The following is a 17,048-nucleotide window of genomic DNA, read 5'->3' on the forward strand; positions in this document are numbered from 1 at the left end:
ATGTAACAAGTTGACTGAATCAGCACACACAAAATTAATGTATCAAAGTTAGATTTGGATTTAAAAAAAAAAAATTCTTAATAATAATAATAAGTGATAATAATAATATAATCCTACAAATGTCACGTGACTCTAAAAACATTTTCACATGATATTCCTTTTTTCAAAATGGCGCTTACATGTAAACAAGTTCTGCTTATGTTAGGAATGTTGGTCACAGGAAGCATTAATACACTAACGAAAAAAATTCAGCTCCAATGCATGTATGTTTATCAGTATGATTTAGAAATATGTCAGTATTTAAAAGATATAGATTCCTAGACACCTGATCTCAATTATTTAATTTATTAGGCTTGTTACCTTGTTAAAGTTGTTAGTAATACTTAATACTAGTTAGTTGTTTTGGTCAGCAGTCACTGAGTCAGCGTGCCAAACAAACTTTCAGTTTCAACATTCAATTATTATTCAATACATTTGAAACATGTACTAGAGATCTAGATCTGGAAGAACAAACATATACCTAAAATTAGGAAAAATAATACATTTGATAAATGTAAAACAACAGTTAAACTCAGTCAATAAAATAACAATTTGAATTCACCACACCATTACTAACGCATTAGTCCATTATCATGATTAGGATTACTGATTACTGAGTCACTGCTGTAGTGATGTAGTCTGTAGTGTTTTATTTATTATTATTATTTATTTATCTGTTAGTTGCAGGATATTTAGGCCAATAATAGAATATGCTACCTCTGTTTGGGACCCCTCAACTCAAGAAAACATTAAGAAACTGGAATATGACATACACAAAGTAGAGCAGTGAGATTCATAATAAAAAAATATTCACATCATATGACTTCAGTAACACCTTTAGTAAAATCACTAAATTTAGAAAGCTCTCAGGATTGAAGATATGTAAAAGTAAAGTAGCAATTATACATAAAACACTGAACCATAATTTTCAAATACAAAAACAAAACCTAATAAAATACTCAGAAAGACACAAAAGCACATTCCTCGTTTCATATGCTAGGAGGTAGGACACATTTGTATTGATGTTCCTTCTTCCCTAGTGCTATTAGAGCATGGAATGGGTTGCCTGAGCCAGCCAGGAAAACCAATGACTAGTCAGAATTTAAGTCATAACCTAGGAACACGCATAGGAAGTAACCATCCTCTTTTTTAAAGTAATTTCTGTATTTTATAAAATAAGATATGATAGATCTATATCATAGGTAGCTGTGAGTATATATATATTTATAATACCTGTCATATATAATGTTCTAGATTTATGTCTATGAGATAACAAATTCTCATAGTCAAAATGCCATGTCAGTGGGAACAACTTGACATTTCAAAAATTGAAAGTGGTTTTTGCAAAGCTATAACTATTAGTCAACCTTAAATAACTGAAAATGAATTAATTCTAGTTGTCATTTAACTAGCTGCCTGTAATTAGGTCAGTGTCCCAAATCTTATTATTAGTCTATAGATACTCTACCTAAACATCTTCGTTCATTGAAGGCTCTCCGAGACTTTAAGGACTGCTCTTTCCATAGTGCCCTGGCAAAGAACTGAGATGTATGGCCTAGTGCAGTGTTCCCCAAACTGTGTTTCACAGAACCCTAGTGTTTCGCAAGGCCTGAATAAGTGTTCCACAAAGTATTGGAATAATTACCTAGTAAACCACCTATGAATTAACCTTTCTTAAAAAATGAGAAAAGTGTTCTAGTAAATAGAATATAGGAAGTGTTCAAGCCTTTAGCTTTAGGAAACCACATAAGATCTTATGATATCTTCTTCTTCTTGGTGTTATATTTAAGAAGATTTTTAACTTGTAAATTGAGTACAATAGACCTAAATCTACAGCACACTGGAACTAATTGTGAGTTGTGTGACTAAGTGTCAATAACTGATTGGCCACCTATCAAGGTGGCTCAAGTTTGAAACCCAACTCAAGCTCAGATGTTTTTGCTGAGTCTCTAAAGGCAGCACCGAAACCTTTTCCCGGATACCCCCCCTCCCCCAAGTTCATAAAACAGGTTAGACAATAAAATTAGAAAAGCAATTTTAAAAAGTAAACAGACATTGTGATCTATAGGGCTGATAATATAAGTCATCTGTCTCTATGGCCAATGGTTAACGAGGCTGTCAAAACCAACTTCCTTTACTTTCCCCATCTAATGTCAGGTGCCCATAAAATCAGAGTTGAATGGACTTAGGGGCATCTCTTTTGTGGACTTTTTGGGGAAGAGAGTATCTGGGAGAAGGTTTTGCTACCTTTAGACAGTCAGCAAAGACAACTCAACTTGAATTGGGTTTCAAGCTCAAACACTCGTGATAGGTAGCCAAGCGGCTTTTGCCTGCCAGCCCCACATCCCACAAATTGATTTTGTCCTACTTTTTAAATACACACCAAAAATTATATGTTTAAATAGATAACTTTTTTTTGTTTAGTGCTGAAGGTTATAAGTATGAAAACAGTACTTCCTGGGAGCCTCACAAATTCAACCACCCATGGTTTCAAACATGGCTGATGTTTATAGGTGAGTATATCCAAAAGCCAAAGATGTACTTCACTGATTCATTCACTTATAACTAATTTTCCTACTTGGGGGTGATAACAAAAATTTTGATTTTTTTTTTAAACACGGAATCACATCCTTGAATTTGCCATTGTAGATTGGCATGTGTGCAAACTTCTTCTTCCTCTAGCCAGCTTTATTGCTGCTGAGCTGTGAGCTCTTTTGCAGACTGTGCCAAGGAAAAAAAGTGTGCTGTTTTCTTCAGTTGTTCAGCACTGCCGTACAGGGTGTTGGTTATGTTGGGCTGTAGTGGAAGTAGGGTCTGCCTATTGATCTCTAAATTGTAAATTTTGAAAAAAAAAACTTTTGTAAATAACACTTTACAAAAACAAATTGAAAAATCCTTTTTTTTTTTTTTTTATCAAACACTGAATTCAAAGTAGCTGTATGTGTATGTGTGTTAGTGATGGGGCAAAAAGATGATAGGTGGCAGCTAAAGCTATAAGGATTTGATCTAGAACTAATGACAAACCAAAGAAATAACATTTTGTATATAAATAATGCATTTCTACTAGAATTCATGGACCAAAAAGTGTTTTGATGGGGGAATTTTAATGCAGGTCTTTCCTCTGAAGGTAGAAAAAAAAAAGCTTCATTATTTAGATTTCTCCTTGCCTTGCTGAATTCCATCTCAGCAAGTTTGAGAAAGCATAAATTCTTGCCCTTTATGGTGACATTAAACACAGGAGCAGGCTTTCTGTCCAGGGCTTTCACAAGAGAGGATTCGAGCCTCTCAGGCCCTCTCACAAAAGGATTTTGATGATGATGATTTTAAGCCATTTTTCATTTGGAAAAATATTCTAGACAAAATAAACATTGACTTACTATTTCAACACTGCGAAACATCTTTATCTCTGCAACTAAAAAATGTTTTTAAAAAGTGTATATTTAAGTGGCGAGGACTAAATTATTAAAAAGCAGAGGAAGAAAATATTTTTTTAAAACTCTTTGTGTTTTTTTTTATATTGGCTAATCTTTTTTTTTATGTGGTTAAATATTTAGTGCTAAGAAAAAATGTTGAAAAACCCTTTTTAGTGTGCGCAAAGCCAATATTTACATGTGTCCTTTTTTATCTATATTTTATATTCTTTTTTCATTTACAGACATTCTTTCAATGTCCATCTGTTCAAATTTAAATATTTTTCATTTTAAATTCATTCAATTAGTTTAATAATTAATAAATTAATTAAGAAGAAGAATAATCTTTATTATCCATAAGGAAATTTGTCTTACAATTTGTGGATTACAACAAACAAAACATGAAAACTATAGAAAACCAAAATATATATTCACACCAGACTCACTCAACATTTACATGTGAACTGTTTATATCAGATAGTTGATTTGTATTTAATGATTTAATTGCATAATTTTGTTAACAATAATGAATGTGTTTTTTTAAAAATTTCAGGGGAGACTACTTGCTTGATTGGTCTTTTAATTACACGACATCGGCAAAATAGAGAATATGAAAGAGCTGTAAGGAATAATTTGATTTGAACATTTAAGTTATCTTTCATGTTTTAAAGTAATTGTCTACAAAGTCAGATATAGTACATTAGAGACACACAAAAACAACTACGACAAATACATCTATAATCTACGACTATGTCTATTAATATTGACCTAAATCTCTAACATAATTTAACCTCCAAATATGCTACAGGATTGCTTCTTACAAACTGAATTCAATGTCTCTATCTTAGGTCACATGGTCCAATCAGCTTGGTAAAGAACCCCCAAGACAAGAAATTCCTCCAAGGTAAACACCACAGCCAATAATAAAATTTGTTTTATGTGCTTGGGTCATGTGCTAAGTGCCACAGAGTTCTCTAGCAAAAGAGAAAAGAGTTGATTCTTCTATTTCATCTAGCCAGTTTTTTTCTGCTGAGAGCACTTTTGCAGTCTGCAAGCTGTTCCACTCAGTTGTTCTGCACTGCCCTGCAGAGTGTTGGTTATGCTGGGTTGTTGTGGTGATAGGATCTGTGTGAGGTTAATTAAATTCGGGCATAGCAGGAGGGGAGGTGCGGTGACAGAGCGGTAATGTGCTTGGTTTCCTAACTGGGGGTCCCAGGTTGAAGACTGTGATTTGGGGATCTTGGGCACCTGAGTCCACCTAGCTCTAATGGGTACCTAACAGATAACCTTTACATCATCTACCCCATAGATTGCAAAGTCTGAAAAGGAAAGTTCACTTTTTATTTACTTTTATGGAAAGAAGGTATGACATTTTCTTAAGGGTGCACAAAATATTCTACAGTAGGCTTGGTGTGTGAGGTTTATTCTGTTTAAGTTAAAATCTAAAGTGTATCTCCTGTTCTTAGTTGAAAGATTGACCAAAAAAGTTGATTAAAAGACTGTAGCTGTCATCCATCCATCCCAGTGGTGCTACAGCCCATGGAGGGCTCTGGCCTGCTTCAACACATCCTTTTATTTGGATCTCTCCTGGGCCTTTCGTCTCCACGCCCTAACCCCAAGCTGTTACAGATCTGCTTCCACATCATCAATCCATCGCATTCGGGGTCTGCCTTTGGGTCGCCTGCCTTTTGGTTTTTGCCTGTATACGATTTTCACTCCTCTGTTATCTGACATTCTTTCAAGGTGACCTGCCCAACCTAGTCTGTTCTTTTTTATTTCTTATCTTATCTTATCTTATATAATATAAGTCATTATTAATTATTTCGGTCACTATTGGTGGGTCTTCATACAATTAATATATCTCATGGTTTGTGCGTGTCCTCCACCCTGTTTCATCCTGTATGGCACCATAGATTTTCCTAAGAATTTTTCATTCTAGAGTATTAAGTAAATTTTCAGATGTCTTAGTCAGTGTCCAGGTCTCACCTGCATACATTGCTGCTGGTCTTATTATGGTTTTGTATATTATTTTCTTGACTGTAACTAAAATGTGAAATAAAAAAATGTATTCCTCTTTCAATTTAAGTGACAATGTGTTTCATTTTTATTCCTGACAGAATTTTCCAGTGGATTCTGATAGTCCCTACTTGCTGTGATCTTATAGGAACTTCTCTGGCAGGTGAGTTACTTACCTTTACTTTCAAAAGAAGTTGACTTCACTGATTGTTTAAGTCACATAATTGATTTTTAAAATTGCAATGTTTTACTTTAGAATAAATACTGAGATAATGTGTAATAAATAGATACGAGATTGACACAATTTTTTTATATAAGAAATAAGTTATGAGGTTTACTTAGCAAAAAGGTTTTAGAAGTAAAAAGTTGTAAAACATATTTAATAAATAACTAGGTGTTACCAAAATAAAATATTTGGATATTTCTACTGTAGCATAAAGCCAGTATGTTGTATGAGTACCTTAGCACATTTTATTTAAAAAAATTACTTACTGGCTTGATTACCTTGGCACATTTTATTTAAAAAATTACTTACTGGCGTGATTACCTTGGCACATTTTATTTAAAAATTTACTTACTGGCGTGATTACCTTGGCACATTTTATTTAAAAAAATTACTTACTGGCTTGATTACCTTGGCACATTTTATTTAAAAAATTACTTACTGGCGTGATTACCTTGGCACATTTTATTTAAAAATTTACTTACTGGCGTGATTACCTTGGCACATTTTATTTAAAAAATTACTTACTGGCGTGATTACCTTGGCACATTTTATTTAAAAAATTACTTACTGGCGTGATTACCTTGGCACATTTTATTTAAAAAATTACTTACTGGCGTGATTACCTTGGCACATTTTATTTAAAAAATTACTTACTGGCATGATTACCTTGGCACATTTTATTTTAAAAATTACTTACTGGCGTGATTACCTTGGCACATTTTATTTAAAAAATTACTTACTGGTTTGATTGACAACTCTATTTAGGTATTGGTCTTATTTATGTGGATGCATCTGTGTGGCAGATGTTGCGAGGTGCAATCATCATTTTTGCTGGAATTCTATCTGTAAGTATTTAATTGTAACTAACAAAATAGTTTATTTTTCATACACTTTTCTTTCAGGACCTTTTAATTTCTGGGGGCTGGAGTTTTGTTTTTTTTTACATTCACTTCTAAAAATTTAAAGATTTGTAAGTGCTTTTGATGACTTCCAGTCCAGATAGTATGTGGTTTGCATTTCTGTCATGATGGACCAATGTAAAACACTGTCCTTCTCAGTCATTCCTCAGTCCTCCTCAGTCATTCCTTGCCATTCTGGAGAAGATTCATGCAATCTAAAATTATTTATTATTATTATTATTATAGCTTTTACATAGCGCTACTCTCATGCTTATAGCATGCTCAGAGCGCTTTTGGTCCAATCTCATTTGTGGACCAGTGGGGGGGGGGGGGGGGGGGAGGGGGGTATCTAGGAGTTGGTTTTCCGTGCTACCTTTAGGCGCTCAGTAAACACAACTCTGCCCAAGTCGGGTGTCGAGCCTCGAGCCCCCTTCTAGGTAGCCAAGCCAAGTTCAAGCGCACTTGGCCTCTCGACCACGCTTCCCACATTCACAAAATTTACAGATCAAATTTTTAGCATTGTTTTTTTTTTCAAGGATACAATTTTTTTTAGTTTTGTTACTAGAAATATTTATTCACACAAAAAAATTACTGCTCTTTTTTTTTCTTAAGTTAATCAGTTCAATACTTTGAAATACTGCAACCTTTTTCTGACAGAAAATTTTCTTAAAAAGAAAGTTGAAACCAATTCACTGGTTGGGTATGATGGTGGTCATGGCCGGGCTGATACTTGTTGGCTGTTCTAGTGTTTTCAAAAACAAAAATAGTCAAGGAACAAAAGCAATTTTAGGTAAGTTTTTGCAGTTTTAGGCTCTGTCAGTGCAAATTATTTTGAGTTACTAAAACTATCGTAACTTTTTAAACATTTTATTATATAATTTAACATATTTGATTTTATTTTAAAAGAATATATGTCTCCACCAGCAGCGCTAGGGAAGTTACTCCCTGAGAGTAACCCTGCACTAAAAGAGTTAACTTTGTTATAATATGAATTGCACTCATTTCCTTTATGTTTCTATATGTGCATTTTACATTGTTTGTTATATGTTAATTTTTTCCCCTGTATCTAATGTCTTGTCCCTCAACCTTTATTCTCTATTGAGATCAACACTAACTATAAATTGAAATTATAGACTAAATTTACTCCACAGTTCCTTCTTCTTCCTCCTCATTGTCACATTAAGGGTTTTAGTTAAGCCTTATATTTTATATGAGTTGCTCTGTTCTTTTTTAAAATTAAATTAATTGTATATATTGTTTCATATCATTTTAGGTATTGTTCTTATACTTGCTGGTCAGCTGGTTAGTGCCAGTCAAATGATTATTGAAGAGCTCTTTCTGAAAAAAAGAAATTTCCCTCCCTTGCAAGTAAGTTCTAAACATTGAAGGGAACATCTTTATAGATCATTTCTAATACTTATTATTTTCTACCAGAAATCACTAAGTAATTTACAAGTCTTAAAACTTGTATAATTGTTCCCTTTATATCTTTGGCATTCCTAGTGTTAGTATATAATTAATTTGGCTCCTTGAAGTCTTTATAAAATGTGTTTAATATATAGCTTGCCAACTAGCATGTTTTAATGATGAAACCTTCAAGAAGGTCTAGTCTAAACCAAAAAGAATATATATATATATATATATATATATATATATATATATATATATATATATATATATATATATATATATATATATATATATATATATAATTACTTTAAAGAAATACTAACATATAGGTACATTTTCAGACAAATGTAATGATCAAATTTTAATTATAATTAAGTAAAACCATTAATACATTTCTATAGTGACATTCAAATAATAATATCATATTTCGTTATTTTGTAGGTGGTAGGAATGGAAGGGATGTTTGGTTTTCTCCTCATGACATTTGTAAGTGATACATTTTTTATATTTTTGAAAGCTGGATTTTTTAAATCCTTTTTTTTTTTATTTATCACACATTTTCATTTACTTAATAGAGGTATTTTTTTTAATGATTACATAAAGAAAACAACTTTCATGGTAAAAAATTAACATGTTTTAAACAATCGAAGAAATAAATTTGATAGCTAGAATTAGATATTCAAACTTTCTGCTAAACTCATTTTTTTTTTAAATTGCATTTCAAGATGGCCTATCATTAACAGTTCATTCTCTAACCTGAAAATGCCTTTACACCCTTGACATTTCAAATCTTTTTTTTTCAGATAATTCTACCGTCTATGTACTTCATCCCAGGCAGTGATGCCAATGGTAGCTATGAGAACAGTCTGGATGCCTTGGTCCAAATGGGGAACAATGCCAAGCTACTTATAATGTGTATTGTCTACCTGTTGTCTATAGGGTTTTATAACTTTTTTGGTTTGGCAGTGACCAGATCTCTAACAGGTACTGTGAGTGATATCTATCATGATGATTGTTATGTTTTGAAAATAATAACTTTGTTTTAATCATTAATTCTACTTTGTCTTCCAAAATATAGATATATTTTTAATCTTCTCTGATAAAATTGAAATCTTAATAATATTATTTCATTATTAGTACCAGATACAGTAATTTTGAATAAATAACAGCAATATTCATTTTTCTGTTTTTGTATTTTTTTTCAGCTGTTCATAGAACATTGATAGATGCCTGCAGAACTATCATTGTTTGGCTTGCCTCCCTTTTTGTGTACTATGCAATTAATGAGGTTTGCAATGTTGATTTATTTTGTCATCTTTACAGTATTTTAATCACTCAACTTTTTTGGAAAAACAAAAAGGTCATATAATTCTTTCTATATATTTCAGACTTATGGGGAACCCTTTGATAAATCATATGGTCTTCTACAAGGTAAGTATTACTTTAATAGTACAACATTCTAATTGGAGAGGTCAATTTTAGCCAAACATCACAGGATTAAAATTTCTTGAAAGACATAGTAAAAAAAAAAAATGTATATCCCTTTGACCTTGTGGTCTATTGGGCAGATATGTAAACTGACTTTATTTTCCCCAACTAATTTTAGGTATTCATTAGAAATGGGTGGATTTGGGGATATCCTGAAAATCCTGAAGTTAGAATCCCAGTATACACAGAAGTTTAAGTCTGAGACCCCTTGGTTCAGAAGCCAACTGCTTTTTTGCCTAACCACCATGCCCCTTTCTTGAAAGAATATTTATTATATGATTTTTTGACTGAATTAGTTTTATTTAACTAGATTTTTATTAATATAAACTACTATTAAGATTATTAAGTTGAAGTGCCAGTTTTACTAAATTAACTCTGTGGTCAATTTGTCTTTTATATTGAAAATCTAATCTTATTTTAAATAATAATTTTAGTAATTTTTGCTATATTATTGGGTTTTTTTTAAACTGTGTTTATATTTTTTTAAATTTTCAGTGGATGGTTTCGCTTTCTTGTTGATGGGCACAGCCTTGTATAATCAGCTCATGGATGTGCCTTGTATGCCCTGGTGTTCACAAGAACATAAGGTAGAAGCTCTAAAGGTTAGACAGAGCTCTCTGTTGTCTTATAGAATCAGGAGTAAATGCTTTACAGTGACTTTACTTCAGACTGCTTCGGTTTATTTTGGGTTTTTATTCTAGACCAACCCTGGGTTGACTATGTTCTTTGATACACATTAAATTGCCTGTCTGCACACAGTGTCTTTGCTTTATAAGGTCTCACACATACAGTATATAACTCCTTCTTCGTGGTTTTGATGAGCAGGTTTTAGATGCACTCATATTTTACTTTGGTCCTAGCCTTAAGTCTTTGAATGTTGAATAGACTTGCGGCCGTGAGATATCATATGTCAACTACAACCTTTTCTTTGCCAAATCATAGAACGCTATACAAACAAATCATTAAATACTATTTAACTATCTGATAGAAACATTTCACATGTAACTTTTGAGTGAATCAGGTGTGAATGTATATTTTGTTTTCTATAGTTAAATTTTTGTATGTGCATGTGTCATGCACTAATTGTTAGACAAATTTCCTTATGGATAATATATCTTCTTATGGCAAAAGAGGTCCAGCAAAATCTCATGGAGGAGTCATGGTTTAGCAAAAAAAGGCAGGAAAGCCAGGCTTACACAGACACACAAAAATCAAAATGTTTTTTTTTAATTCAGTCAAAGCTTTGTATGATCCACAACCCAATGGCTCATCTCCCATATTCAGCTCTGATGGAAATAACTTAAAGAGAAGGAGTAAATACTTGTTCACTGTGCTGAACACTTCAGTACATGCTGCGGTCACATTGCAAAATATCAGAATTGCAGCTAGAATATAAGGGAAATAGCCTATTAAAATTCATAGGAAAAAAGTCTTGTCATGCGCTAGAATTTTAAATGGAGAACAGAAATTTCTGTCTAGATTGGTCTATTAGAAACTCATTTTAGTTTGTTATGACAGTTTGTAACCTATAATTTTCTAGTTCACTCGTGTTCATTATAGGATCTTCCTAGTGCATAAACTTTTTTTCTTCTTTTTTAATTGTAATAGGTTATCTCCCTTTATTCTGAGCTGCTCTATGACAAGAATAAGCTAATTCCAAATAAGCCTAGATTAAATTATATTCAATAGTGTTGTCTCTCTTCAAAGAGAAATCAGAAACATTCAAATCTTTATTTCTTCTTGTTCATGATAGTTTTTCTTTCTTTTGTTTTGTTTTTGTGTTTTTTTTGCTTTTTTACTCTATAACCAATCTTTTAGTGCCTGTATGTCTCTCTTACCCTGTAAAAGAAGGTTGTATATCAGCCTGTATAGACAAGCATAGTCTACTGATAGGCAGTTAAAATAAGCTTTGTCTGAAGTTAATTATTGTCTGTCCTGATTCTCTATTAATCTTATCTTTGCTGGCCTTATTAGTAATATGTTCTGTATTGTAGAAAATGGCCTGAAAGTTTTACTTACGGTATATCAAAACATATTTTATGAGTTGAAAATAAAATTTTTAGTGTAAACAATTATTAATTTTTCAATTTCAGGAGGACTTTCCCAATGCTGTGCATCCGTCAGTCCAAGATGATGGTAACATAGAAGAGTCGTACAATTCAATGGCAGATGAAAATACTGCATTATTACAGGGCAAGGCCAAAAAACCTGCAGTCCATTCATAATTCGATCCATTTTAGTAAAATTAAAAAATTTTTTTTTACTCTACTGGTAAAAGAAAGAAAAATTAGTTTTGAAGCTGGGGTTTGCGGTCAAATTGTAATTTGTATTAACGTTTTATTGTAAGAGATAGTACCAGTATTAAAAACAACATTTGTCACAAACTAAGACTTTTATTTTTGCTAATTTCATACACAAATTTGAGTTTAGCTTGCACAGTTTAAATCTTCACCAGATATGAACATGCATATGTTTAAGATTTCATAATGCTGTAAGACGAGATAAAAATGAGCATAATGTTTTTTTTATTATTGACATTTTATACCTGTATTTTTTCTTAGAAATGCTGAAAGCAATCGTTGATTGCTGAAATATTCCTTTTTTTTTTCCTGAAAACAGTTTTGAGGAAGCAGTGCCAAATATTCTGTGCGGCTTTGTGTGTTACACTAGGCCAGCGGTTCTCAATCTTTTATGCTCGGCGGCCCTTTTTACAATCCCCCACTCCTCTGCGACCCCCGCTCACACATACAGCAATAGAAGAGTAGACAATAACAATTCATTTTTTCGATGGTCTTTGGCGACCCCTGGCAAATCATCAATCGACCCCAAAAGGGGTCGCGACCCACATTTGAGAACCCCTGCCAGATATGTAGAGCATCTGTGCATGGTACTATTCTGTTGTGCCCCAAAAAACCGGGCCATTGTGCCAATTAAATTAGGGACCTTGTGCTTGACAGCAAAAGAGGTACAAAAAAACAACACTTTTTGTCCTGATGATGTGATGTAATTTACTTTTATAATACAAGTGGTGGCTACTGTATATGTGTATGTTCAGAGTCCAATCACAAATGTTCAAGTTCAAAAAAAAAAACAGCTTTATTTTAAGGGTTACAGAAATAGTTTTTAAAAACTTGAATATACAAATTATTTGACAGGAGTCGGGAGTGATGAGTAGGAACAGCACAATGTTCTGTGTTAGTGGTCTATAAAAGTCGACAAATATTTTGCATTTTTATTGGTGCACAATTTTTTTTAATTTTTGTTTTACATGTATATTATAATAGTTTATTATATTTTTGAAAGATGAAAGATATTATTTTTTTTAAATTCTTGATGGATCAAGCTAATTTTAAACAGTGTAAAAAAAATTTTAAGAATTTTACATTTTCTACCAATGTCACTTACCAAATCTTTTTTTTTTTAATTTTACATTTTGAACGAGCCTAAATTGTGCTGATGTGTTAAGAACACAAAATAATAAATATCATAACATTTTGAACATAATTTTTTTTAAAGTTATTCTTGCCTATTTTTGTAAAGTAATCCCAAGAACATTTTTTGACTGCTTAAATATTGTAATAATTAATTGTTGATGTTGATGTTGCTAGCAATTTATAATTAATTTCCATGTACATTGTCTTTCATAAAAAAAAAACTACAAATGTATGCTCAATGTAAAAAAAAAATGCCATTAGTATTTGCTAAATTAAGCAGTTTAAAATATTTAAATAACAGTGTATTTTACTTCTTATATATTACACTATGTTTACATATGTCCCTTACATGACTTACAGTATAGTGATTACATAAAAGTAATTATACTACTGTACAATACAGCTGTTTATGTTACTGTGTTTTCATGAGGACTTTACATCTGTTTGAATTTTACGATAATGTTCATTTGAAAATCTACAAGGAAAATAAGATTTACAATAAGTAATAGAATATTCGTTTACATTTAATACATTTAAATACAGAAGAGTCCCAAAAAACTTAGCAATCCATAATCTGGTAGTCTTCATAATTTTGGCACACCCAGACAACCCTACAACCTTTAAAAATATCACTCAAGGATGGCGGCCTGTTTGTGTGGTACGCTCACTGGACTGATGATTGGTGCTCCTGAAGGTCCCTGGTTCAAACCCTGCCCACTGCCATCCTTGGGCTAGGATGTAATTATCTTCAGAATCTGAAGGAACATCCAAAACTTAAAACAATTTGTTTGCAAATATGGTGAGAGGCTAAATGCCACCAAAACTACACCTCAATGCCACCAAAACTACACCTCAATGCGACCAAAACTACACCTCAATGCTACCAAAACTACACCTCAATGCCACCAAAACTACACCTCAATGCCACCAAAACTACACCTCAATGCTACCAAAACTACACCTCAATGCCACCAAAACTACACCTCAATGCTTTTAACGAGAAGCTGCTTTGGTGATGGACTAACTGTTCCCTTGGTTTCTTGGTCGTCTTAATGATGAAGCAACACAGAGTGAGGTAGAGAAGACATTTCTTTGAACAGACAATGAGCCTGTTTTTACAAAGCTTATATCAACTCACTCTATCTATCTTTCTGTCTGTCTGGTAAAAAGTTTGTACATCTTATTTCTCCTACACCCAATTCAGGATCAAGCTGAAAATTTTGCACAAATATTTCTTTTTCCTGACAACACAAGAATCAATTAAAAAAAAATTTAACCAAGTAGTTAATTATTTTTGTTTGGTATCTTGAACAAGGGAAAGACATTGTACTTGACTGAAGTAGTGGTATAAGGTGAAATAGTCCCCATTTATAGGTCATTATCTGAGTCTTGGTGAACGCAGATGTGAAATACAAGACTATAGAAACAATACACAACTCTATAATCTTCTTTGTTCACAAGAACTTCACTAGTAGAGTGGTTGCAGTGTTGGGTTGAGGAGGCTTGAGCCATGAGTTGGAAGTCAGGTCGTTCCCCCCTCCCCCCTTTTTTTTGTTAATAAATATTTTATTATTGTTAGTCTAGATCACTTACAAATGTAACTACATGACTGATCCAAACTGATACAATTACGCTTATTATAAGCTTTGTTGTTGTTTTTTTAAAGTATTTTTTTTTATTTTCTTGTTTATAGTTGTTTTTTTTTTAAAGACAACATTTTACCTTCATAAAGTGCAACTTTTATTTTGTTTAACCCTCCAGATAAATGCTCCCAGTGTTGATATGAAACTTTTTTTGTCGGATTTATGCTGCCGTCGTCAGAACTCTAATTTTTTTTTTTTTTTTTTTTTTTACTTTTTCTTCTCATAAACATGTTTTAAATAGCTTAAAACTTAATCCTAAACTTTTCCCAAATATCCAGAATTTCTTTCATTTGTGTTTTTAACTAGAAAAATGTTTAAAGCTTACATTTAATACATTTAAATGCATTAATTTAGACATATGTTCCGGATGGTAGTTCAAGAAATTCATATAATTGTTTTTAAATATGTTAGGTATAAAGTTCTTTCACTGGTGTTTTAATTTTTACTTTCTGTGAACTAGATGATTTATTAAACAAAAAAGAAACACAAAATAAGTGAATATATGCTATATAAATACATCTAGATAGAGAGAGAGAGAGAGAGAGAGATTACAATTGCACTTGATATGAGACAACTTTACATTACCTGGGTGTCTCTATTCTTGCATTTCTTTATATATATGATATTTACTTGTTATTTTGAAGTGACACAACTTTATTCGGTAAGACTCAAAGTAATTTGGAATACTTTAATTCATTGTTTGTTGCAATGTCTGTAACACTATCAATGTTGAAATAAATGCTTTAGTACACATTGACTTGAATATAAATACTTATGCATCTTTTTAAAAAATATGTACAGCACAATAAATACACAAATGTTTTAATGAACTTTGTCATTTAATCCAGTCACATTTTTTTCCAGCAGCTCTAACTTACAGGGACAGATCACTCTCTATGTGTGTCTGCTTCATGGGTATTCTGGGAATGATAGAGCATGGAATGGGTTGCCTGAATCAGCCAGGAAGACCAATGATTTAGTAGAGTTTAAATCTATATAACATGCATGAATAGATTAACATGTGAATTTGCGTAGGATGTCATTATTTTCTCTTTTGAAGGAACCTCTGTAATAATTTATATGATAAGATGGTTATATCAAAAGCATGATGAACCGTGCACTTAACAACGTGTGCGATCCCTAGCCGACAAAAGTTTGTTGGCACTTTGGTACGATGGCTAGGATTCTTCGGACAAGGGACGTGAGCTCCACAGTGCAATGAGTAGACCAGACAAAAGAGATGCATGGTGGCAACTGAATCGAGCGGAACAGGCAGTCCTAGCCCAGTTCCGGGTCGGACACTGTCCAATTGGTGCTTACCTCGGACGGTGGAAGGAGAACTACGACACACGGTGTCGCCATTGCATGGAGGACGACGAGACAATATAACACATTCTTTATGAATGCAGAGTTCTGCACGAAAGGCGATTGGGAAAAGGATTTGATAGAGAGATAACTGGTTCATGGCCGACACAGAGGCTGTCCTTGTACGGGGACAAGGCGAACTTAAAACTCGCTTCCTCTCACGTGCTCTAAGGGAGTAATTCCCAGCATGTTTTTCGCTGCCAATGGGGTTTCTGATTAGGTTATATCCATAGACATAAATAAATATAGACTGGAAAAAGGAAGTAACTTCTTGTAACTTGAAAACATGTATATCTATTGTATTCGGATTTCCGAATTATGAAAAGTTGCATGATCTTCATTCTTAGAGATTAAACAAAGCTACAGTGCCTCCTTATTTACAATATATATATATCTAGGTGTGTATCAAAGTTAAAAAAGCACTTTTATACTGCTCATAAATGCTTTATAATAAAGTACACAAAATTGCAAGTCACAAATTTTCGTTTCATAAAACTCTTTAATTGGCCAGGTCTGTATTTATTTATGTCTATGGTTATATCAAAAGGATCATTATTATGTTGGTCTTTGGTTTTATGTAACCTACTTTTAGCTATTTCAACGCAAGGTGCATTTCTCACAGATTACTATATAGGCCCTATTAGTAGTGGCGCGATGGCGCTGAATGCATAAATTTTTGGCTTCTGAAGCTGGGGTCCTTGGTTCAAATTCTGGGATTTTTTAGGGCTCCCCTGGGTTAACCAAACTCTAACCTGACTTAAGTTGTCGAAAGTAAAGGCGGTTGGTTGTTGTGCTGGCCACGTGACACCATGCCCATTGACCGTGGACCAAAGAAACGGCCTTCGTAATCAACTGTTTTATTGATCGCAAGGTCTGAATGGGAAACTTTACTTAAGCATACATATAAATAGGGCCTATATATATATATATATATATATATATATATATATATATATATATATATATATATATATATATATATATATATATATTAGGGGCGCACCGGATAGTACTTTTCGATATTTGGCCGGGGCCGAATATTGCAGAATAGTAAGAAAAAATGATATTCGGCCTAAGTGTCTGTAAATAGCTTGTGTTGCTGAACATTTTACGAACCT

The 17,048-nt window shown here is 32.8% G+C and overlaps 1 protein-coding gene across 2 annotated transcripts; it reads left to right on the forward strand.

The window, feature by feature from the left end:
* Nucleotides 1–134: 134 nt before the first annotated feature.
* On the forward strand, nucleotides 135–15,328 carry LOC106072143 (solute carrier family 35 member F6-like). Of its 2 annotated transcripts, none has more exons than XM_013232444.2 (14): nucleotides 135–263; nucleotides 2,464–2,552; nucleotides 4,003–4,070; nucleotides 4,298–4,353; nucleotides 5,567–5,628; nucleotides 6,457–6,536; nucleotides 7,248–7,380; nucleotides 7,864–7,958; nucleotides 8,442–8,486; nucleotides 8,804–8,984; nucleotides 9,206–9,288; nucleotides 9,389–9,431; nucleotides 9,984–10,090; nucleotides 11,582–15,328. In XM_013232444.2, the coding sequence occupies exons 1-14, from the start codon at nucleotides 169–171 to the stop codon at nucleotides 11,711–11,713; spliced, it is 1,269 nt and encodes a 422-aa protein (XP_013087898.2). In that variant the 5' UTR covers nucleotides 135–168; the 3' UTR covers nucleotides 11,714–15,328. The 2 variants fall into 2 exon arrangements, with proteins under 2 accessions (XP_013087898.2, XP_013087899.2); XM_013232445.2 differs by having other exon boundaries at nucleotides 9,984–10,075.
* Nucleotides 15,329–17,048: the final 1,720 nt, after the last annotated feature.

Source organism: Biomphalaria glabrata, chromosome 3 (assembly GCF_947242115.1).
Source record: "Biomphalaria glabrata chromosome 3, xgBioGlab47.1, whole genome shotgun sequence".
Taxonomy (NCBI): domain Eukaryota; kingdom Metazoa; phylum Mollusca; class Gastropoda; family Planorbidae; genus Biomphalaria; species Biomphalaria glabrata.